We start from the raw sequence: 25,599 nt of genomic DNA, 5'->3' as shown, positions 1-25,599 counted from the left end.
GCCGATTCAGGAGGATCCATTCTAATTCTGCTGGATCCAAATTTTACACAAACCTTTTTTCAAAATTCCATATATGTCCAGTTGGCAGCCCCTAAAGACATGACATATTCGGCATGAGGCTAAAAGGGAAGGGAAATCATTTGCCGGATGCCCGGGTTGGGTGATGTGGGGAGCACCCTGCACATCATCTTTTGTCTGTTTCCTCTCTGAATAGGATTCTGGGGGAGTGCTCCCAACCCCACCCAAATATTTGTCTTTCTTTTGTCTTTGTCATCTGTCTTCCACCTTCTCTGGAAGATGCGGTAAAGGATACATTTAATTTTTCAAGGAGGTCTCCCTCTTCTCTTAATAAATTACCTTTTGCCATGTCTTCAACCCCACTCTGCCCCTTGCACTGACCCTGGCCTTCCTTTGGCTCTGACCTCTTGCGCTAGATGCACTTGAAATGCCTTTCTCAATACATTAATTTCTAGATGGCAGGAACTGCACTTGAATGCACAGCTCTTTATCTTTCTGTATTTTATCTACATCCTTTCCTATGTGCTGAACCATTTTTATTTAAATTGGCATTTTTGCCACCTCTTGCTGTTTTTCCAGATAGATGCAGGGATATTCCTTCTTTACCTTGGTGCATGTGGAGTCCTTTTCTAACGCAGATTTCCTTAAGTGGTAGTCGCTGTTGCTTATGAAATTTCCCCTTCATATCCTCTATTAAAATATCTGTGAAGTCTTTGAGAAGATTATAATTCATACATCATATTAAACCTGAATCCTTATTTCTCCCACCTGCCTTTGCACGAATCTTTACATGATGAAGTTACCTGTTCAGTTATTACAGGGAGTCTCTTTGAAGTCTGCTTGCAGGTGTGGTTTGGATTCAAATTGTGCCAGCAAATAGACTCACGGCAGACCTCTGTGAAGGTGCCCTGTCGATGGAAGCATGCCTTCAAAGGGGTTCGCTGACAGTGCAGATCAACAGCTTGCCCTGATAGCAAGCCCTCTCAGCTGCACTAGAGAGTTCCTGGTGGCAGCTCCCTAGTGCAGCTGATCCTAGCGGGGCTTGCTATCCATGTCAGCTAGTTGATCAGCCCTGGCAGCAAGCCCCGCTGGCCAAGAAGCAATTGGAAGCTCACTTTAATTATTATAAAACCATTAGCTGTAGTTCAGTATGATGTCTGATGATAAGCCATTTTTCATGGTATTGGCCAGTAAATCAAGGATTCAGACATTGTAGTTTGAAGTGGGTTTGCAAACCATGGTTTGTGCTAACCATGATTTAGCATGATGTCTGAAGTGACAATCCATGGTTATGGCCTTTACTGTGGTGCCAGAATACACTGTACCTCTTGAGATGGAAGTGCCAAGCAGGTGAAAAACCAAAAGAAGCAAGCAGCTGTAAACCATAGTTCAAAACATGATTTCAATTCTAAACAATAGTTAATGCAAAACAAGACTTGGAGAAAGGTCTGAACTGGGTAGAGAAATAAAATGAACAATTAGGCAAAGAAACCAGGAATCATAGCCCTTAGTTTTGTGTGTGTGTGTGTGTGTGTGTGTGTGTTTTGGGGGGGGGATTTACTGAAGATTTTCTTGTTTTACACATGTATGTGTAATGTCTCTTGTATTTTTTCCGTGTAACATTTTTACAAATCAGTTTCATTTGTTGAGACATTGGGGGGGGAGATGGGGAGGTCGGGTGGCAATGTTTCTAATTTGCTTAATGTATGTAGGGTTTGGTGTCAGAGTTACTCGTGCTTGTTCTCTGTTGTTCACTTGTGTTCCTTTGGTGGTGAGAGAGGTTGGGGTTGGCCCAGGGTGTAGTTGTTCATTTGTGATTGGCTGTGGTGATCTTTGTTTTTGTGTGTGAGTGGGGTGGGTGGGTGTTTTGGGTAAGTTAGCCATATTAGTTTGTATGCTGTTGGTGGATTATTGTCGTTGTCTTTTTGGGCTGTGTTTGTGATAAAGGTGAGCCATAAAGGCGTCTTCTTCTGTTTGTCCCCGTGTCAGTTTCAGTTTATTGGTTAATTTTTCTAGTAGGGCTGTTTCCCATACTATTTGGTACCATTGGTCCATGCTTACTCCTGACAGGTCTCTCCAGTGTCTGGTTATGGTGTTTCTGGCTGCTGAAAGTAGGTGAGTTATGAGTTCTTTGTGGTGTAAGTGGGCATTGTTGTCTTAGAAGATGTTTAGTAGGGCCAGTTCTGGGGTGATGTCTAATACTTGCTTAGTTATTTTACATATTTCTCGTATGGCTGTTGTCCAGAATAGTTGGATTTTGGGGCACTCCCACCACATGTGGAGGTATGTGCCTGTGGAGGCGCACCCTCTCCAGCATTTTGGTGAGGTTCCTGAGCGTATTAGCACTAGTTTTCTTGGTGTTAGGTACCACCTGTAGGTGAGTTTCAGAGTGAGTTCTTTTCTTTTTGTTGATATGGATTTAAAGGGGGGTTTAGACCACATTCTGGTCCATTGAGTGGGGTTAATCTCATAGCCTATGTCATTCTCCCATTGTTTTTTTATTGCGTCTAGGGGGTTTGTGGGATTTTGGAGTAGTATTTTGTATATTGTGGATACCATCCCTTTACAGTTTCCCTTTGTTGTTAGGAGGAGGTTTTCGAAGGTCGTCAGAGGCCTATTTGTTGCTGATTTTACTGTTGGGTTGTTTAAGAGGGCATGTAATTGGTGATGTGTTAACCAGGGCATTTGGGTGTCTTCTAGTTTGTCTTGTATTTCTTCTGTTGACAAAGCTTTGTTATTTTTATAGAAGTCTGTTAGGCGATATAAGCCTTTGGTTTGCCAGGTTTTTATCTGGAGGTTTTGTGCTGCATGGTGGAATAATGGGTGGTACGCCAGGGGATTAGTGGGGATGAGGTTGGGGATAGTTTGCCTATTTCTGTTTTCTATGCTTTGAACATGGTCTGTGTGTACCTGTTAAGTGTTGTGACAATTTTCTTTAGTTTGTTTGGGAGGAGAGGGTACGCTGTGGTGCAGGTATTTTCAATTGTGTCCCTCTCTAGGTGCACCCATTGTTTTGTCTCATCTTCAAGTATATATGGGATTATATGGCGTATTTGGTTGGCAATGTAATATGCTTCTATGTTGGGGATTCCCCATCCTCCTTCTGAGGTGGGGAGGTGCAGGTATTTAGGGCTTATTCAGAGCTTAGCCGCTCTGAGCCCGGCCTTGGCTAGGGAGGGTGGGGTATAAATAAAAAATTATTATTATTATTATTATTATTATTATTATTATTATTATTGGTTTTTTATGCGAGAAGATAAAAGAGTGTAGTTTTCTCTGCCATCTGTGGAGTTGTGTTGGGGGAATCCAGATTGGGAGGGTTTGGAATAGGTAGGTTAGTTTTGGGAGGGTGATCATTTTGATCATGGCTATTTTGTCGAATCATAGCCCTTATGATACACAGCTAGATCATGTATTATTACTTAGAATCATAGAATGATAGAGTTGGAAGAGACCACAAGGGCCATCGAGTCCAACCCCCTGCCAAGCAGGAAACACCATCAGAGCACTCCTGACATATGGTTGTCAAGCCTCTGCTTGAAGACCTCCAAAAAAGGAGACTCCACCACACTCCTTGGCAGCAAATTCCACTGTCGAACAGCTCTTACTGTCAGGAAGTTCTTCCTAATGTTTAGGTGGAATCTTTTTTCTTGTAGTTTGGAACCATTGCTCCGTGTCCGCTTCTCTGGAGCAGCAGAAAACAACCTTTCTCCCTCCTCTATGTGACATCCTTTTATATATTTGAACATGGCTATCATATCACCCCTTAACCTCCTCTTCTCCAGGCTAAACATGCCCAGCTCCCTTAGCCGTTCCTCATAAGGCATCGTTTCCAGGCCTTTGACCATTTTGGTTGCCCTCCTCTGGACACGTTCCAGTTTGTCAGTGTCCTTCTTGAACTGTGGTGCCCAGAACTGGACACAGTACTCCAGGTGAGGTCTGACCAGAGCAGAATACAGAGCAGGTCTGACCAGAGCAGAATTGCATTGGCTTTTTTAGCTGCCGCGTCACACTGTTGGCTCATGTCAAGTTTGTGGTCAACCAAGACTCCTAGATCCTTTTCACATGTACTGCTCTCAAGCCAGGTGTCACCCATCTTGTATTTGTGCCTCTCATTTTTTTTTGCCCAAGTGCAATACTTTACATTTCTCCCTATTAAAATTCATCTTGTTTGTTTTGGCCCAGTTCTCTAATCTGTCAAGGTCGTTTTGAAGTGTGATCCTGTCCTCTGGGGTGTTAGCCACCCCTCCCAGTTTGGTGTCATCTGCAAATTTGATCAGGATGCCCTTGAGTCCATCATGCAAGTCGTTGATAAAGATGTTGAATAAGACAGAACCCTGTGGCACCCCACTAGTCACTCTTCTCCAGGATGAAGAGGAACCATTGATGAGCACCCTTTGGGTTCGGTCAGCCAGCCAGTTACAAATCCACTGAGTGGTAGCATACTCAAGTCCGCATTTTACCAGCTTCTTTACAAGAATATCATGGGGCACCTTGTCAAATGCCTTGCTGAAATCAAGGTAGGCTACATCCACTGCGTTCCCTTCATCTACCAGGCTTGTAATTCTGTCAAAAAATGAGATCAGGTTAGTCTGACATGACTTATTTTTCAGAAATCCATGCTGACTATTGGTGATCACAGCATTGCTTTCTAGGTGCTCACAGACTGTTGGCTTAATGATCTGCTCCAGAATCTTCCCTGGTATTGATGTCAGACTGACTGGGCGGTAATTATTTGGGTCCTCTCTTTTCCCCTTTTTGAAAATAGGGACAACATTTGCCCTCCTCCAGTCTGCCGGGACTTCGCCTGTTCTCCAGGAATTCTCAAAGATGACTGCCAGTGGTTCTGAGATCACATCTGCCAGTTCTTTTAATACTCTTGGATGCAGTTCATCTGTCCCTGGAGACTTGAATACATCTAAAGTAGCCAAGTATTCTTGTACTATCTCCTTAGTTATTCTGGGCTGTGTTTCCTCTGCTGAATCATTTGCTCCAAATTCTTCAGGTCGGGCATTGTTTTCTTTATCGGAGAAGACTGAGGCAAAGAAAGCATTGAGGAGTTCAGCCCTTTCTGTGTCCCCTGTTTGCATTTCACCATCTTCTCCTCTGAGTGACCCCACTGTTTCTTTGTTCTTCCTTTTGCTACGAACATACCCATAAAAGCCTTTTTTGTTGCTTTTAACCTCTCTAGCTTGCTTACTTACTTACTTACTTAATTAATTAATTAATTTTAAATACATTTTAAAACCACACTTTAAAGTACTGTGTTACCCATTGTTCCACATTATTTGTTACATTTCTAACTCTTCCCTTTCTCAAGATTTCTAACCATCTCTTAAATAGAAAACACTAAAATGTTATATTGAATTTTAAATTACCCCATTAAAATTATGAGGGTGACTTTCCTCATTTAGGATTAGGGCACTGAAAGGCATTCAGCTTTTATATGTCACTGACAACGTGAAGATTTCCATTTTAGAAAGTGGTTCTCTTTTACAGATTTATTAAATTAGATTCCATGATACATCCACACCTAGCAAGACTTGTCACAAGAAACATATGCAGAGAACTGTCTAAATCTGCCTTTCTGAAATCCTGCTGCCCCAGCCTGAGATAATCTCTGAGTAGTGTGACTTGGTCACTAAAGCACATTAGGGGCCTCTGATGTTGCCAGCTGTTTCCACATGTTCCTGAAGGCCAAATTGATTCTAAGCTGGCACTTCCTCCCAGTTTACTCTTGACTTTCGCTCCTCTTACATCTTTATTGCAAGGTCATTTGCATCTACCTGATTTCTCCACAGTCCTTTCCTGCAAAAAGACTCCACCATATTGGTTCTGTCTTCTAGTGATCAGAACAATTTAGGGAGGTGGTGGCTGCTTCCAGACAACCTGTTTGTTTAGCATTCACTCTGATTTGTTTGCAGGGAGGTTTTTTATTTGTGTGGCAGTTAGACTATGTTGTGCTAAGTGTGAGTTGTCCTACACTTCCCAGTGCCTCTTCCTGTCACTTTCCATATCACAAACTTTCCAGTCTTTCAGGAAGCAGGTTTGTTGCACAGGTTCTCCCCCATCAACTTTACTTCTGCAACCTGAATTTGCCAGCATGTGATTGAAGCCAGCCCTTAAATAGTGACAGTCTGGATGCTCCCAAATTTGAATTGTCAGGAAGAGGGACAATACTGCCCAACAGCAGCAAAAAGATAGCAGGAAAAGGTTCAGGAGTCAGTTTTTTGTAAAGGTTATGTTTCAACTGATGAGACCATGCCTTAGGGTTGATTTGAAATGTCTGCTTCTATCTGTGGGGAAAGGATATTTCTTTTCTTTTTTTAAATGATATTTATTCAAATTTTCCAAAATGTATAAATACAATAAAAAAACAAAGAAAAAATACAACAGAAAAAAGATAAGAAGAAAAAGAAAAATATACATCCCTTATTACATCTTTTCATTTGCCTGTTTCTTGGACCTCCTCACACCTCCCTTTTTGTATTCTAACTTAATTCGTTGTTTCAGCAAATTCTTCCCATATTTCTCAATTTTTATTTAAATAATTTATCTTAACAACCTATCTCATTAATTAATTCAACATATCCTTTCCATCTTTTACCATATTCTGTTATTCAATTTGTTGTTGTTTAGTCGTTTAGTCGTGTCCGACTCTTCGTGACCCCATGGACCAGAGAACGCCAGGCACTCCTGTCCTCCACTGCCCCCCGCAGCTTGGTCAGACTCATGCTGGTAACCTCGAAAACACTATCCAACCATCTCGTCCTCTGTTGCCCCCTTCTCCTTGTGCCCTCCATCTTTCCCAACATCAGGGTCTTCTCCAGGGAGTCTTCTCTTCTCAGGAGGTGGCCAAAGTACTGGAGCCTCAGCTTCACAATCTGTCCTTCCAGTGAGCACTCAGGGCTGATTTCCTTCAGAATGGAGAGGTTTGATCTTCTTGCAGTCCATGGGACTCTCAAGAGTCTCCTCCAGCACCATAATTCAAAAGCATCAATTCTTCGGCGATCAGCCTTCTTTATGGTCCAGCTCTCACTTCCATACATCACTACTGGGAAAACCATAGCTTTAACTATACGGACCTTTGTTGGCAAGGTGATGTCTCTACTTCTCAAGATGCTGTCTAGGCCTGTCATTGCCCTTCTCCCAAGAAGCAGGCGTCTTTTAATTTCGTGGCTGCTGTCACCATCTGCAGTGATCATGGAGCCCAAGAAAGTAAAATCTCTCACTGCCTCCATTTTTTCCCCTTCTATTTGCCAGGAGGTGATGGGACCAGTAGCCATGATCTTCGTTTTTTTGATGTTGAGCTTCAGACCATATTTTGCACTCTCCTCTTTCACCCTCAATAAAAGGTTCTTTAATTCCTCCTCACTTTCTGCCATCAAGGTTGTGTCATCTGCATATCTGAGGTTGTTGATATTTCTTCCGGCAATCTTAATTCCGGCTAGGGATTCATCCAGCCCAGCCTTTCGCATGATGAATTCTGCATATAAGTTAAATAAGCAGGGAGACAAAATGCAGCCTTGTCGTACTCCTTTCCCAATTTTGAACCAATCAGTTGTTCCATATCCAGTTCTAACTGTAGCTTCTTGTCCCACATAGAGATTTCTCAGGAGACAGATGAGGTGATCAGGCACTCCCATTTCTTTAAGAACTTGCCATAGTTTGCCATGGTCGACACAGTCAAAGGCTTTTGCATAGTCAATGAAGCAGAAGTAAATGTCTTTCTGGAACTCTCTAGCTTTCTCCATTATCCAGCGCATGTTTGCAATTTGGTCTCTGGTTCCTCTGCCTCTTCTAAATCCAGCTTGCACTTCTGGGAGTTCTCGGTCCACATACTGCTTGAGCCTTCCTTGTAGAATTTTAAGCATAACCTTGCTAGCATGAGAAATTAGTGCAATTGTGCGATAGTTGGAGCATTCTTTGGCACTGCCCTTCTTTGGGATTGGGATGTAGACTGATCTCCAATCTTCTGGCCACTGCTGAGTTTTCCAAACTTGCTGGCATATTGAGTGTAGCACCTTAACAGCATCATCTTTTAAAATTTTAAATAGTTCAGCTGGAATACTATCACTTCCACTGGCCTTGTTATTTGCAGTGCTTTCTAAGGCCCATTTGACTTCACTCTCCAGGATGTCTGGCTCAAGGTCAGCAACCACACTACCTGGGGTATATGAGACATCCATTTCTTTCTGGTATAATTCCTCTGTGTATTCTTGCCACCTCTTCTTGATGTCTTCTGCTTCTGTTAGGTCCTTTCCACTTTTGTCCTTTATTATGGAAATCTTTGTACGAAATGTTCTTTTCATATCTCCAATTTTCTTGAACAGATCTCTGGTTCTTCCCATTCTATTGCTTTCCTCTATTTCTTTGCATTGCTTGTTTAAGAAGGTCTTCTTGTCTCTCCTTGCTATTCTTTGGAAATCTGCATTCAATTTCCTGTATGTTTCACGATCTCCCTTGCATTTTGCTTGCCTTCTCTCCCCCGCTATTTGTAAGGCCTCATTGGACAGCCACTTTGCTTTCTTGCATTTCCTTTTCATTGGGATGGTTTTCGTTGCTGCCTCCTGTATAATGTTACGAGCCTCCATCCATAGTTCTTCAGACACTCTGTCCACCAAATCTAAATCCTTAAACCTGTTCCTCACTTCCACTGTGTATTCATAAGGGATTTGACTTAGATTGTATCTTACCGGCCCAGTGGTTTTTCCTACTTTCTTCAGTTTAAGCTTGAATTTTGCTATAAGAAGCTGATGATCTGAGCCACAGTCAGCTCCAGGTCTTGTTTTTGCTGACTGTATAGAGCTTCTCCATCTTTGGCTGCAGAGAATATAATCAATCTGATTTCGATGCTGCCCATCTGGTGATGTCCATGTGTAGAGTCATCTCTTGTGTTGTTGGAAAAGCGTGTTTGTGATGACCAGCTTGTTCTCTTGACAGAACTCTATTAGCCTTTGCCCTGCTTCGTTTTGATCTCCAAGGCCAAACTTGCCAGTTGTTCCTTTTATCTCTTGACTCCCTACTTTAGCATTCCAATCCCCTATAATGAGAAGAACATCCTTCTTTGGTGTCACTTCTATAAGGTGTTGTAAGTCTTCATAGAATTGGTCAATTTCAGTTTCTTCAGCACCAGTAGTTGGTGCATAAACTTGGATTACTGTGATGTTAAAAGGTCTGCCTTGGATTCGTATCGAGATCATTCTATCATTTTTGAGATTGCATCCCAGTACAGCTTTTGCCACTCTTTTGTTGACTATGAGGGCCACTCCATTTCTTTTACGGGTTTCTTGCCCACAGTAGTAGATATGATGGTCATCCGAACTGAATTTACCCATTCCCGTCCATTTTAGTTCACTGATGCCCAGGATGTCAATATTTATTCTTGCCATCTCATTTTTGACCACCTCCAACTTACCCATGTTCATGGTTCTTACATTCCAGGTTCCTATGCAATATTTTTCTTTACAGCACTGGACTTTCCTTTCGCTTCAATTATTCAATTATTCAATTTACCTTAATTTATTTAACCTTAGGTAAAGTAAAGGTAAAGGTACCCCTGCCCGTACGGGCCAGTCTTGCCAGACTCTGGGGTTGTGCGCCCATCTCACTTAAGAGGCCAGGGGCCAGCGCTGTCCGGAGACACTTCCGGGTCACATGGCCAGCGTGACATCGCTGCTCTGGCGAGCCAGAGCCGCACACGGAAACGCCGTTTACCTTCCCGCTGGTAAGCGGCCCCTATTTATCTACTTGCACCTGGAGGTGCTTTCGAACTGCTAGGTTGGCAGGCGCTGGGACTGAGCAGCGGGAGCGCACCCCGCTGCAGGGATTCGAACCGCCGACCTTTCGATCAGCAAGTCCTAGGCGCTAAGGCTTTAACCCACAGCGCCACCTGCGTCCCTTATTTAACCTTATCTTACCTTAAAAACCTTAAGATTCAAAGTTTAAACCATATTTATACATAACTCCTTAAATCCTTCCTACTAAAGCCAATTAGTTCCTTTCCAGCATTTTCCCTGATATTTCATTAATATTACACTAATTCCATAAATGAAAAAAAAATAAAAAGAATTTTTCCCCTAATTATTATCCAACGTCCCTTCTTCCTGGTTTCGGGTTATGTCAGTCCTTTCTATACATTCCATCCAGTCCATCAATCTGGTGATCTTATATCCGAGGCCCTTAAGTCTCTTCTATGCCCCTTCTGCGGATTTTCTTGTTCTTGTTTGTAGTTGCACTCTTCCTTGTCTTTTGTTGGTTTCTTTCTTAATTTCTTCCCTTTCTCCTTGGGGAGTGGGTCTCCGAGGGATTCCAACCGGTAATAATCTCCATTTTCCTTCCTCGAGCCAGCCCATTCCCCACAGTCCCACTCCCTGTCATCATCGTTGTATTCCAAAAAGTGGTTGTCCAAAAGGTAATTGTCAACATGTTTCATAGTCCCACCAGAGTTAAGAGCTTCCTTAACTCCAAACACTTCCAGGTAGACTCCAAGTTCAATCTTCCAATGCAGCAACTTTTGCTCCTGCAGGACTTTGGATCTCTCCATTTGTGTTGCTTGGGGTGCGATCACAACCTCTTCCATCTTCCTCTGCCCTTGCACTTGCCCAATCAAACCAATTTCCTGAGTTGGTCGCTGTATAATTTCTTTATCTTTGTTTCCTGTTAATTCATATTCACTGGCTACGGCAGTCATCAAGTCCAACTTCTCATTCATCAAATTCATCCTCTCGTGCAACTGCTCCAGCAAAGCATTTGTCTTGTCAAGGGCAGACACCAACGTTTCCTCCCAACACATTTCTATTCAAGGTCAAGCGGCTGGTCCCACGATCCCAATCTCGCAGCTGTAACATCTCCAAATAAACTGCAGCAACAGTCTGACAAGCTCCCTCTAGGGGACACAATTTCTGTTTGTATCCATCTTTAAAACGTATCCAACAAAAGAAAATTACTTTCAATTTTCAAATACTTTGTTTCTTTAAAATGCAGAAAGCAGCATTGAAGTTAATTTGTTTCTGTTTTTTTTTTTGACTATCTGTCAAAGTGCTCCACTTTTAATCAACAGTTTCTGTCCTGACACCCCGTTCCCAGGTTTGAGACGATGGAAACTTATATTCCTTTACTCTCTCTCCTGCAGGCTTAAAGAGTCAGATTTCCCCCCCCCCCTTTTCTCCTGCTTTCCAAGGGGGGTTTATTGGTTGTAAATACAGGAAGATTCAATCTTTAAAAACAACTTTCCAGGCTCTTAGATTGTAAGGTTTTTGCTTCAGTCTATTTACAAAAAGCGGAAGGCGGACTTCCTGTTTAAACCTTCCCGCTTCAGTGCCTAATTCAAGAATTTCTTGATCCAATTTTCCGTTTTTACTCACGGGTACTTGTTTAGAGTCCGAATGTCAGCAGGAAAAAGTCAGCGCTCTCCGGCGATGGCTGTGCGGCTTCCCTCCGTGAAAGTAGCAGTCAATTCACTGCACCGCGCTGCTCACCCCACTTCACTCCGGAGCCCCAAAAAGGGGTTTCCCCGCGAGTAGGGGAGGCGCTCTTGGTGCTCTGCCAAACCCCACGCTCCCAGGCTCCTCCGCCTGGGATTTCTAGCGGGTCCCCACCTTCACCGCGGCGGGAAGACCCAATTTCCACAGAGCCCGTTCCTCCGATCGGAGGAACTCCGCCATTCGCCGATGGCGATAACCGGGAAGTTGGAAAGGATATTTCTTTGAACAACAAATAAGTTCATCATTTGTTGTCAGCTAAAAAGATAGAGAATATAGAAACTAGACTTGGGGAAGACTGTGTTGTGATCATATTGTGTCTTGTGTGTTTTAGTTGATTTTTCTCATTCTAAGCTATTGCTTAAATATAAAAGCCATTGTGAATCATTTATTCATATATAAAAACAAAGACATCCATTAATCTTGAAGTAATAAATTAGGGTTTACAAGTATAAAACAACATGATAATGGCCAAATATATGTGATCGACGCAGAATTATTATTATTATCCCACCCTCATACAAAGCTCAGGACAGCTATTAACATTAATTTAAAAATCAGCATAAAAACCACAATTTACAATAAAATCCAGTTACAGTAACCTATGACAATCAGTGGTATTCAAGACAAAATAAATGTGTTTTAGACAAATTAGACAACTAGGGCCTCTCTCACTATACTCTGAAGGCCAACAAAAATAAGCTGCTCTTAAGATAACACCTGAATAAATACAGCATGAAGGACAATCAGATATATACTAAGAGGGAGTTCCATAGATATGGTGCTGCCACCGGGAAGGCACTGCGTTGTATAGTGTTTCCACACTGGGGGGAAATTGCCACACACCTTGGGAATATCACAATTGGGGCACCATGACCTGCTTTAATGCATTTCCACCCCCTTCTCTTTCCTTTGCTAGCTATGTGGTAAATATGGGATTAATTGAAAAGCTGTGTTGCTGTTTCCTCTCCGTCCAAGGCCCAATTGATGAAAACCCCAAAATAGCCACTTTCTTACAGAACGCTACAGCAGTACTGCATGGGATGTGCCAGCTGTGTTTTGCTGTCAATGGCAGGTAAGTGGCTGCTGTTTGTTTATGTGCCATTATCCTACCCTGGTATTTTTCAATCATTTCAGTATAATTCTCAAATCATTTGTGTTGGAAGGAGCACCATTTATATCTAGGAGACTTAACGTGGTGAAATATTTGAATTTGAATCCATTTCTTTTCCCATCCCCATAGTGCAGTGGTTTTCTCAAGCAATGCACCATGGCACGCCTTGAATGATGGTGGGGGCAGTCACCGACAGCACCAGCCTCCGTCCCTCCTTTTAAGAACTAGATTGCAGAGATTATATTAATAGAAGTAGCCACGCATGGCGAAAGGTAGCGCTGCATCACCTGCAAAGCGCGCCTGACAGGAAATGTAATTTCCAAGCCCCCCACCCCACCCCCGAAATGAAATGAAATGAAATGGAGTTGATTTTTATCTATTCATTGGTTTGTAATACACACCCATCTTATTTACAAAAACGAAGGTCTGATCAAAAACGAAGGTATATTCCAGTATGTTGTGATGCAGTGCTGAGATCAGTAGCAGAGGCTGGAGTGGAGCCACAAACCCGGGTGATGCTTCTTACGGGAGCAGGCATGGGCTCAAGGGCCCCCACACAGTTGAGAGGGCAGGTCCACCTCACCACAAATGCCACTGCTGACGGAGAGCCCATTTCATGCTGATCCACTTTGGCAATTTCAAGAACCTCAGTTTGCCATTTCTCAGCTGTTGGCATTGCCAGAGTTTTCTAATATCTAGCAAATACAACTTTTGCAGTGCTCAGAAGGTTTCCAACAAGCAGTTTTAAAGAGGATTGAATTCTGTCATTCAAAACGTTACAACAAAAGAGTCCAAATTAAGATTCTGCCTATTTATTCTGTTATTCCTAAGAATTCTAGCCAATATTCTAGCAGCTAATTACAATTCCACCAAAGGTGCAAAATATCGGCCTAATCTACTGCACACTTCAAATACTAAAAATGAACAGTTCAAAAGAGTCTATTCAATCAAGTTCGAATCCCGTACTATTTAAAAAAAAAAACTGATCCTCCTCCTAAACTATAACTTGCTGATAAACCTTTGATGCTTCTGATGAAGCCTGCGCCTCCATTTGTTCATTGGTATATTAATGCTTTGGTTTTTGTTGCTTGGTATGCTAGTAATAATAATAATAATAATAATGTTTTTTATTTATACCCCACCCTCCCCAGCCAGGGCTGGGCTCAGGGCAGCTGAGTAGTAGCCTATGTTCTGTCCCAAGAGTGAAGATGGTGTAATGGGTAGAGTTTTGGACTTGGACCAAGAAGGCGAGGCTTCCAATCCCCACTCTCTCAGGTCACAATAACACAAACCAAAATGCAACTATTCTTTGAAATTCATGTATCTCATAATTTTGCAGTGAAGTTTTCCAACCAAAAAGATGCATGCACTAGGGGACAGTGCGGACAAAAATGTGTAATAGCAAAGGAAATTGCTTTTTAAAATGCCTAGATTAGGCAAAGTTGTATATATTAGGAGGAACGGACATGAAAATGTCCTTTTCTTAAACCTGTGAGAACCTCTTAAGTAAAAAGTTACTGGCTTCTTATGAGCCCTGGATGAAGATGTTAAATTCTGTAACAGACACAAGTGTTAAAGGCGGTAGCACTGTTTGGGCCCACTCCAAAGTTCGCTGAAGTTAGTGGGAATTGTTCCAGAGGCATTAGCAAGCTTCTCGTGAAGCTTCCCAAGATCTGTGTGCCAATGTCTATAAAACAGGACATTTCAGAGGCATTTCACTGCAAGAGCTTGGTGGTGCAGAATAAAAACTCCCAACTAATCACATGCATACAAAACATCTCCAAATAGTATATCTGCACATCCACTTGCCCTTTAAGAGTGAGCAGTTATTCTTCTTTTGTTCTTACTGTGCTGCATTTTGTAATGAAAGGTCAGCACATGGAATGCTTGCTAGCAGCTCATTAACCTAGAGGTTGAATTGTTAGCTATATGTCCCCAGAATGGGCTAGGATTTTTTTGTGTGTTTTTTTTTAAAAATAATAATCAAAGTTCAGGTCAAAAAGATCAAAGGAATATGAGCTGCCTTTGTCTTGTGTTTTATTTCAGTAATTAAGATAATGTCTGCTTTGGCTGCTGGGTGACAAATAAAATATATGCAGTTTTTCTTGACAACTGGTTGTTCTGCTTTCCGTTGCCGGCAGACAGCATATTCACCAAATGCTAAGGACTACAGGCAAGAATTAAGTGAGCTTATTTAGAAGAGAAATAGGCAACTGGAAAACCATGATGCCCATGGACTCTTGCTTCCTTTTGGATGTGCTCCTCTGACCCAGAGGAGCATCATATTTATGTAAGCCACACCATCCGAGTTTAGCATTGTGTCAGAAATACTCCCTGCTTCATAAAAAGGGGCCAAAGGCATTTTGAACATATTCAGTGGTCTTTCTGATATTAGCTATCTGTATTAGGAAGATAAGTGGAGTGCACAGTTTAACTACTATTAGTATTGGGCACAATGCAGAGAGAGGCTTTATTATTATTATTATTATTATTATTATTATTATTATTATTATTATTATTAATATTAATACCCTGCCCATCTGGCTGGGTTTCCCCAGCGACTCTGGGTGGCTTCCAGTATGTATAAAAACATAATAAAACATCAGACATTAAAATCTACCCAATACAGAGCTGCCTTCAGCCGTCTTCTAAAAGTAGTGTCGTTCTTTATCTCCTTGACATCTCATGGGAGGGCATTCCACAGGGAGGGTACTACTGCTAAGAAGGCCCTCAGCCTGGTTCCCTGTAACTTCACTTCTTGAAGTGAGGGAACCGCCAGAAGACCCTCAAAGGAGGACCTCAGTGTCCGGGCTGAACAATGGGGGTGGAGACACTCCTTCAGGTATACTTGGCCAGGGCCGTTTAGGGCTTCAAAGCACCAACACTTTGAATTGTGCTCAGAAACGTACTGGGAGCCAATGAAGGTCTTTCAGGACTGGTGTTCTGTTTTCTCGGCAGCCACTCCCAGTCCCCAGTCTAGCTGCTACATTCTGGATTAGTTGTAGTTTCCGGTTCACCTTCAAAGGTAGCCACACATAGAGCGCATTGCAGTAGTCCAAGCGGGAGATAACCAGAGTATGCACCACTCTGGTGAGACAGACAGCGGGCAGGGAGGTTCTCAGCCTATGTACCAGATGGAGCTGGGAGACAGCTGCCCTGGACACAGAATTGACTTGCGCCTCCATTGACAGCTGTGAGTCCAAAATGACTCCCAGGTCATGCACCTGGTTCTTCAGGGGTACAGTTACCCCATTCAGGACCAGGGAGTCCCACACACCTGCTTCCCCCGTCCCCCAGAAACAGTACTTCTGTCTTGTTGGGATTCAACCTCAATCTCTTAGCCACCATCCATCCTCCAACCACTTCCAGATACTCACACAGGACATTCACTGCCTTCACTGGTTCCGATATAAGTGAGAGGTAGAGCTGGGTATCATCTGCATACTGATGAACACCCAGCCCAAACCCCCTGATGATCTCTCCCAGCGGCTTCATATAGATAGATGTTAAAAAGCGTGGGGGAGAGGACTGAGCCCTGAGGCACCCCACAAGTGAGAGCCTAGGGGTCTGAACACTCATCCCCAAACACCACTTTCTGGACACGGCCCAGGAGGAAGGAGCGGAACCACTGCATAACAGTTCACCCAGCTCCCAGTCTCTCTAGACAGTCCAGAAGGGTGTCATGGTCAATGGAATCAAAGGCCGCTAAGAGATCCAGCAGAACTAGGAAACAGATTTCACCCTTGTCCCTAGCCCGCTGGAGATCCTTGACCAGCGTGACCAAGGCAGTTTCAGTCCCATGATGAGGCCTGAATCCCGACTGGAAGGGATCGAAATGGTCTGGATCCTCCAGGCATGCCTGGAATTGTTCAGCAACCACCCGCTCAATCACCTTGCCCAAGAATGGAAAATTTGAGACTGGGCAATAGTTAGCCATATTGGCCGGGTCCAAAGATGGTTTTTTAAGAAGCGTTTTAATAACCACTTCTTTAAGCGGGTCTAGAAAGGCTCCCTCACAGAGGGAAGCATTCATCACCCTGCAGAGTCCAGCCCTGCCCAGCTCGCTTTTATGAGCCGGGATGGGCAAGGATCAAGGAGACAGGTGGTTGATTTCACTCTTCCAAGCGGCCTATCCACATCCTCAGAGGCGACAGATTGGAATTAATCCCATGCAACTTGACTAGGTGGGACTAGAATCCATGGGATTTAAGCATTTCAAGTGCTGTTGCTTTCCTCTTACCTCTATCAACTATGCTAATCCACAGCTGCTTCTAGCAAAGATTTCTGTGTGGTCCATGGATTGCCAAGCTGGCTGCACGGAATTTGGTATCTCACCCCCAACAGGTGGTATTCCCAACATGGCACCTATGAAGACCTCATTCCCCTCAATATCTTCCACCTCTCTCACCTTTGAAAGTGAGGCAGGGATGATCTCTTGCCTGGAACGCTAGAGAGATTTGAGAGAGGAGGTGGGAGGAATGTCGTTACTTCCCACTTTGTCTTTTAATTCTTTAGGTTTGCAGAGAGAGATCAGCACCTGAGTAGACTGCACATCCACCAAGTGGACGTTGTAGTTCAAATGGTTGAGCTTTTAGCAATGCATAATGGGAAGGGGTGGGGGCTTATCAAAGCCATTCTTGCAATAAAAATGACAGGAGGGCTTGCTAGTATATCCTTGGTTTTGCCTGTCAAACGCTGTAAAATGTCATATTTTTATTTATATATTTCTGTGTTCTTAAAGCCTAGCTTATGAAGGCACTGCAATTTTTTTACAGAAAAGCTTGATATAAATAATCTTAGCTCACGTTGCTGGTTTACAAGAAGATACTTTGTTGCTTTCTTCAGCAGGTCTTGGAGCATATTTGATGGTGCTCATCAGGATCCCACCGGGCTAACAACTGCTCTTGAGACTACAGACCTGGTTGGGGTGTTGCACATGTTATACTGCATTCTTTTTCACGGCACAATTGCAGACCTGAGCACGACTAGCCCGAAAGAGAGCTACGCTGAGAACACTGTTCAAGTGGCTCTCAAGAGTTTACGTTTCTTCAACAGTTTTGCAGTTCTTGATCTACCAGCTTTCCAGGTAATATTCTCTGCCACTCTTCAATGTATGCACACACTGGGGTGGTTCAGACACCACCACCCATGACATGGCATGGCGTTACATGGATGAATAGCAAGGAACCTTAAGTAAGCACACTATGTACCTTCAGTCCTACCTAAGATGGCAAATTATGGTTTCTACTTGCCTTGCCATCCAGGATTGGAAACTAGGGTTGGATGGCGGGGGGAGCACAGGAGCCCAAGGCTCCGGACTGCTCATTGACATAATGCAGCCCACCCCTCACTTGGCATTCAACCTGAAACCCCCCCCCCCTAAAAAATGCTTGAGAACTATTAGACTTCCCCTTGTTACGTATATGTGTTTATACAAAATCCACAGAACTGGAAGCAGGACTTCCTGACACCCACCTCCCCTTTGCTGCCAGACATGTGCATCCTTGAAAAGCTCATGGAAGTTGCGGGGGGGGCAGGACAGAGTCATGTGTCCTGTGGTTCCCCCTCTTTTTTTAAGAGAGTACTGCCTAAGCAATTTGGGCAAGCAGCTCTTTTTTCTCAAAAGGTGATGAGCCCAAGTGCAGGACTATGGGCAGCATGAAGATTCAGATAAGCACAAATAATCCCCAAGTTCATAGGTACGTTTTCCATTTATCTTCAGAGTCTAAACAATTGGAAGGCTTCAGGGAGAAGCAGTGCAGGATTCTAAACTGCTATTAAAACTGGTTAAAGAGGAAATACACTGTTTCCTTGAAAAATGACTTTTAACATTTATATACAAACTCTGGTGCCCTCTGGTCTGTTGTTATCAGTGAAGGTTAAACATGGACCACTAGAACATATGGGAACCTGTGTTGGGGAAAACGGACTAAACCCAAGAAGATGTCAGCACGTAATACACTGTAGTAAATGACTCTGAGGCAATCTCCCAGGGCAAGGAGCAGTTAAATGAATGCCAGAAAAGCTTTTCCTGCTGCGTTCTAACTAGACGTGGACCCAGCGGCAATACCCTACCCTTACAGAAGGATGGGCAGAAACAGAACATAAGACTTCTTCTATCTTTCACAGTCCCATTGCTCACTCAGGAGGCAGGCAGCTGCTCGCTTGGTTCTGACTTTGAAGTGAGGTGCTCCTTAGGCTGGTGACTAATGGTGTCCTGGTCCTGGGTCACAGGAGGGTTGGCCCTCAAACTTGTTTTGGCTGCCGGGTGGTCAACATTTATGTCTTACCATTCTCTCAAGTGCCATGATGTTTAAGGGGTTGATGAGCACAGCCAGAAAGATCCCTCTGCCTGAAGCCAAATCCAGAAAGTCAGTGAGTGGTCAAGTTACTGCACAAGGATATCTGCAGCCTGGAACCTTGTCGTGGAAACCATGCTATCAGACATGGCTCTCGAATTCAGAGCTACACCTGCCACTTTTTGAAAGTACATGTACAGTAGCCCTCTCAGGGCCCCATGGTGGTCAAGCAAGCAAGGTTCCCAACTGTCTTGTATTAGGACTTGGAAGAGATTTAGTGAAATGACCCAGTAATTTGAGGGGAAGGGCTTAATAAAATTGTCCAACATGCAACTTTGTTTCTTCAAATCATTTTGATTGGCTGTACCTATTGAACTCAATGGGCCTTACTTCAGAGTCAAGCCTCATCCCACTCAGGGCCACTCAAGCTGTTTTGCTACTAAAAATACAACAGTAATACCGCAATAAATAACTAGCCATTTGCTGTTCTTTCATAATATCCAGTGCAGGGTTCCTCATTTTGCCTAATGGTAAAGGTGGCCCTGATTGGGACCGCCAATTTCTGAGGAAATGTTTCTCTGAATCCCAGTTGCTGTGGGCAGTTGCCTTCATGCCCCGTTTTTGAGCTTGTGGGGGACATCTGGCTGAATCTTGAATTAGGTGAGACGGTTGTCTGATCCAGCAGAGCTTAAGTTCTTGTGAAATTGCGCTAGGAAATGTTTTATCATGGCATATTAATTTGGGTGATGGAAGGTGTATCTTTCTTTTTGAAGCAAATATGGCTGTTGGGGGAGGGAAGGAGGGAGGGGAGAAGACCAGTGGCGGAGCTGTTGGACATAACATAATGATGGCTGACTGGGAACAGTTATGGACCACAGGTATGAAATTTACGGCATGTAATGCCCTAAGAGAAAACTTAATGAAAATGATTTACAGGTGGTACATGACACCAGTCAAGCTTGCAAAAATTTACCATTTGCCCGATAATAAATGTTGGAAATGTAATGAGATTGAAGGTACATTCTTTCACCTTTGGTGGACATGCCCAAGGATTAAGACATTCTGGGAGATGATTTATAACGAAATGAAAAAGGTATTTAAATATACGTTCCTGAAGAAACCAGAGGCCTTCCTCCTGGGCATGGTTGGCCAACTGGTGCCAAAGAAGGATAGAACATTTTTTATGTATGCAACAACAGCAGCAAGAATACTCATCGTAAAAATTTGGAAGACACAAGATCTACCCACCCGGGAAGAATGGCAGATGAAGTTGATGGACTACATGGAATTGGCGGAAATGACTGGCAGAATCCGAGACCAGGGAGAAGAGTCGGTGGAAGAAGACTGGAAAAAGTTTAAAGGCTATTTACGGGAATACTGTAAAATTAATGAATGTTAGAAAAATGTTGGAATGAAGTTATATGGCTTTAGTAGAAATGTTATAAGGAATTAAGGATAAATAGATTAATAGAGTATTAAAGGGAAAATAAGGTTAGAATGTGTTTAGATAATTATAGGATTAAAAATAGAGGAAGATGGAAAGGAATTGCTGAAAAAATTAATAGAAGTGGAATACAAAAAGGGAGGTGTGAGGAGGTCACGGAAATAAGGGAATGAAAGATAAGATATTGAAATTATTTGATGTGTTTTAAATTGTGTTTGTTTTGTTAGTTTAATGTTAGTGTTTTGTTAGTGTAATGTATAGTTGTTGTTGTTGTGTTGTGTTGTGTTGTGTTGTGTTGTGTTGTGTTGTGTTGTATGTTTTTTATTTTTTGTAGTGTTTAAATTGTTGGAAAAGGTAATAAATATTATTTTTTTATTAAAAAAGAAGAAGACCAGTGGCGGAGCTTCATGCTCTGGCACTGGGTTGCAGAGAGCAGGCGGGGGGGCCACCTGTGGGGGCAATGCTCGCCCAGCGCGGGTGGGCAGCTGCGATGGCACCCTGCCGGGATCGTGCTGGCGGGGGGGCGCTCCCCCTGCACTCCTCTTCCTCCGCCAGTGGAGAAGACCCCAGCTTTCTGCTGAATTTTGGCTGGCATGTGTCCACTCTGCCATCCATTTTATGCAAACTCCAAGACAGGGAGCTAAGAACTGTGGATGGCAGATATTTTCCCACAGGCCTATAGGGCTGTTCCATTCAAGCTAGTAGACTTTGATGTTCTTTCTTCATACATCACGTTCCCCCTTTGACCTTGTGTCGCTTTTTCTGGCTGACATGTTTATTAAATAGAGGCTGGGGGCTGTGCAGATAAAGTGGGCTTCTCCAGAATAAGCAGGGAGCCCCTTTTCTTCTCCCTCAGCCAACCATCATTTAACACACACACACACACAACCAAGCTAACAAGGATCTTCTTCTTTTGATTATACCTTACCAAACAATTATTTAAAAGTACTATCTTTTTGCTTCCAACAGTGTCTCTTGGAACATTCAGTGCCTTCACTATCCTTTGGTATCCTGCTTCTTGTTTGTGAAGAGTGATGATCTCTTCTCTTACCTTCTTGGACCATTCTCTTGACTAAACCATATTTTTAACATGCAGCCAAATTTGACACTCAGCAAACCCCTAGCCAGTTCAGGAGAAGCCAGTATAAGCTGCAATTTCAGCTGAATTTGGGGAGTTATTGTTTCATGTATTTTTGTGTTTTTATATTGTAAACCACTCTGACCTTCGGATGAAGGGCAGTATAGCTATTTAATAAATAGTAATAATGTTTATATGTGATATGAGGGTGGCTGTTCAGCACACTCACAAATTAGTAATTAAGCATATATTTTACCGCATTAGTAAAATAAAAAAATATTTCTTTTACTTTTTTACTGAATTTTTTTATTAGAATTATGCTTTCTTGGAAGATACATTGTTAAATTGATCTGATTAAATTGGGTTTTTAATGCTAACAGAGTGCCAGCAAAGTCATCTCTGCCCTTTTAAAATTAAAATTCACTCTTATTTACAGTAGTGCACATTAGGAATATCATGCGGTAGGGGGGAGTGAGACATGAATTGAGAGGATACGCTTTGGTTCGTTTAACCAAAAAACAAACACAAATCCTAAAGCACCGTATGACTGGTTTATCAAATTTTTACATCCTGAGCATATTACAAATTCTGAGGTAACAAAATGTGCTTTTTCATAGAATTTTGAGTTGGAAAGAACCCCAAGGGTCATCTAGTCCAACCTCCTACACTGCAGGGTTTGGGGTGCAAGGTTCTTCCTGAAGTCAGTAGGCACAAGCCAATGGCCAGGTTGCAAAGTCATGTGATTTGTAGCAATACCTCTCTTTGGTTTCATTGGGAATCTGCAAAAAGGTGTAATTTTTCTTTGTTTGTTTTTCAGTCTATCGTGGGCGCTGAAGGACTGTCCCTTGCGTTCCGACACATTATAAGCTCTTTGCTGTGGCACTGTTCCCAGCACACCTGTGAAGCCCTCTTGCACGAAGTCATTGTGTGCATTGGCTACTTCACTGTAAAGCACCCAGATAATCAGGTAAGGCCATCCATTTGCAGATTACAGCTCAACTGAGGTTGCCACTCAGAGGAGGCCCTTTTGCCTTTCTTAGAGCAAAATAGCACAGAGAAGCCACAGCATAGCGTCGCCTTTTCTTTAGGGTGCTAGTGAGAACACCCTTACTTACTTGGTAAGCCCCAGAAAAATCAACAGAACGTATTAGAAGTAAACCTGGTTAGAATTTAGTTGTTAAACTGTTTCCCAAAGGATAGAAGATACTAGTACCAACAATACAGGTATTGGTGCACATTGCATTCAGTAAGGACTGGGCATTTGGGATTTAATTTAGTGGTGGTTCTCGGTCATAAATTTGATCCCAGTTTTTGTCAATATCATTGCTAATGATGCCGTGTTATTTTTCTTGCATCAAAGAATGGCGCTTAGAAGGGTTCCTTCTTATGAAGGTCGCCCCCAAACCTGCACCTAAATATCACTTGAATTAAACGCTTTGTGTGACAGACTAGGAATTCACTTTCACTTTCTTGTAACTGTGGCTTATACTGGATTTCATGCTTTTTGCAATATTGGAAGGAAACTGCAAGATTTAATGTATTTTTTGAATTAGTCCAAAGATTCTGTTCTACTTTGTAAACCTACCAATATCCCCATTAAAAGAAGAGGAGGCCTTCTTGGTTCCCGAGTGGTCAGGGGACCTGAAATTGGGCAATATCTTTATGAGGACTGAAACATGGTATATAATGGTATATAAATAAATACTGTAATGTAAACCAAAGTGTCAGTGAAATTTGAGTCTGCAGAAAGGTAAGCAAGACAGGGAGGGTAAGTGAGGAAAAGTTGACTTGATGTTGAAACCACATTGTTGGCACTTGATGTTAAAATGAAGGGTAAGAGGAGATTTCAGACTTCTTAGTCACATGTAGGGCTGCACTGTTAATTGGATCAGACTCTACAAGCTGCTGTGCAGATCTCTGGTTGCACCTTCACTTGAGCTGCTGGGACAAAGAATATGATAGATAGTTCCCATTTTAAAAAAGAAGTTTATTAGTGTATTACCGGTAACTCAGAGCAGAATATGGTTTTTGGTTTTGGTGTTGAAGTATTTGGGCATTTTGTTAGCCAGTATTTTTCTGTGCTCCTCTCCTCTCCCATTCATTTACATTAGTTCCTCAGCACCTGAATGCTTTTATACTAAATGCATGGTTTGCCTGTAAACATGGAAACAAGTGGATTTTTCCACTTGTGAACCTTACTACAGGATTCCTGAGAACTGCTTTGGTGCTGCAATACCTTTAGCCCAACGTGGAGCAGTGCATGCAATTTGTGTGGGAAGATGGAAAACTGCCATAGACTGAGTCAAGACCATTGGCCCATCTAGCTCAGCTACTCTGACTGGCAGCAGCTCTACATAGGTTCAAGCAGTGGTCTGCCAGCCCTTCCTGCACTCTGACTGCACTGGCTGCCAATTAGTTTCTGGGCCCAAGTCAAAGTGCTGTTTTTTTATTTATAAAGCCTTAAATGGCCCAGGACTGCAATGCTTCAAGGATCGCCTCTCCCCATAGGAGCCCACCCAGATTCTGTGATCATAATGTGAGGCCCTCCTTCGCGTGCCCCTTCCCCCAGAGGTCCAGAAGGGGCCTTTTCTGCGGTGGGTCCCCATTGGTGGAGTGATCTCCCCAGGGAGGCTCTCTGGGCACCACATCATTGCATATCTTGAGGCACCAGGTGAAAATACTCATTTTCAACCAAGTCTTGGGCTGTTAAATAATCAATGGCATTTTAAATGTATATTGGGAGGTGGCATTATTATTATTACTGTTATTATTATATGCATTTTGCGCTTTTGTGTTGTAAACCACCCTGTGACCTTCAGATGAAGGGCAGTATATAAATCAGTAAATAATACCTGGGAATGTGGAGGAATGTACCTGGGAACTTCTCTTTCACCCTTTTAGCATGACAATCGCTAGAAGTTGAGACTCTTTGCCTTCTCTGGCACCAGTCCTTCGGAATGCTGACTCCAGAGCTAAAGGCAGCATTTTGGAATATGGAGCATCATTTAACTCCAGGGAAGCAGGATCCAGAAACAGGCCTCTGCCACTCCTTCCACACGCCCTTCTGACCGTATTTTAGTTATGCATTCATGCTGAATTCCCAAGAGGCAGGACTGCACTCTTTGAATTCCCATTGCAAAATAAAAGTGGCCTGGTTGGCATACAGAAGTGCCAAAATTCCTCTTACATGTTAACTTTTTTATTTTATTTTTGGCAGAAATTTAGCGACAGATGTGGCTCATTAGAAAGGGCTGGGTCGTGCGAGCGTGCCAGGAACAGCAGACAACAGAGATTCCCAAGACAAGTCCATTCTGTGCCCATCACTGCTGACACTTGTGCCCCGAGGCAAAGGTCTGACCACCTTGCGAGCAGGCACTGTGCCACCATGGCAGATGGCCTTTGTGAGTGCAGCCAAGAGGCAGCGTCTGAGGCTGTGTTTCGTCTCAGAGTGCTAGAGGCTGTATTGCTGCAAGGCTTTGCAGTCTGTATAGCACGAGGGGCTGAGGCCATGAGCCAGTGTGATGTAAAGACCTGGGAGAGCACAGAGTTCAAATCCCCACTTAGCCATGAAGGTCACTGGATGACCTTGGGCCACTTGCAGTCTCTCAGCGTAACTTACCTCACAGGGTCAATGGGGGAGGGGGAGAACCACAGACACCAACTTGAGCACCTTGAAGGAAAGTTGTGGTATAAATGTAATAGTAAATAAAATAAAATAGATCCTTAGGTGCTTCATAGCTCCATTTAAGAAGCTAAACAGAACTGGGCCTTGCTAGTGTCTGAATGGGAAGCTTCTCTTTTCTGATGTTTCAGCAGCATTGGGGCAATAAGGGCAAGATGCAGATCTAAAACAATCACTTGGTGACTCCATCTATGGTAGGTTATAAGAGCTGCATGGACATATGTTATCATGTTTTGGAAAACTGTGCTCCCTTTGCAGAGATTTTTGTTGTGTGAACTTCTCACCCTCAGTAGACATGAATGTATTTTAATTATTTTTATTTATTTATGTACAGCCCTTAATCAGAGGATCACGGTTTACAGGTAGATGTATAGTTCCATATATATTTATTAATGGAGGTCTGGATTTGATTGTTTCCTCAGTAGCCTTGAGTACATTTCAGAGTGGGAAGGCAGATTTGGGAGGGGGGATTTTAGCAGCG

General features: G+C 43.0%; 1 protein-coding gene across 7 annotated transcripts in view; it reads left to right on the top strand.

Annotated features, from left to right (window-relative positions):
• SCAPER (S-phase cyclin A associated protein in the ER) overlaps positions 1-25,599 on the top strand; it is a 209,785-nt gene that overhangs the window by 160,332 nt on the left and 23,854 nt on the right. For 5 of the 7 annotated variants that reach the window (XM_079991499.1, XM_079991498.1, XM_079991501.1 and 2 more), the window contains 3 exons: positions 12,421-12,576; positions 17,461-17,701; positions 22,254-22,403. In XM_079991499.1, the coding sequence (XP_079847625.1) occupies positions 12,421-12,576; positions 17,461-17,701; positions 22,254-22,403 (547 nt within the window). The remainder of the gene's footprint in view (positions 1-12,420; positions 12,577-17,460; positions 17,702-22,253; positions 22,404-25,599) is intronic. The other 2 variants (XM_079991500.1, XM_079991504.1) reach the window with 2 other exon arrangements.

The sequence above is a fragment of the Podarcis cretensis genome (assembly GCF_951804945.1).
Source record: "Podarcis cretensis genome assembly, chromosome: 9".
NCBI lineage: Eukaryota > Metazoa > Chordata > Lepidosauria > Squamata > Lacertidae > Podarcis > Podarcis cretensis.
Note: the sequence above shows the minus strand (reverse complement) of the source record. Positions and strands in the feature narration are given on the sequence as shown.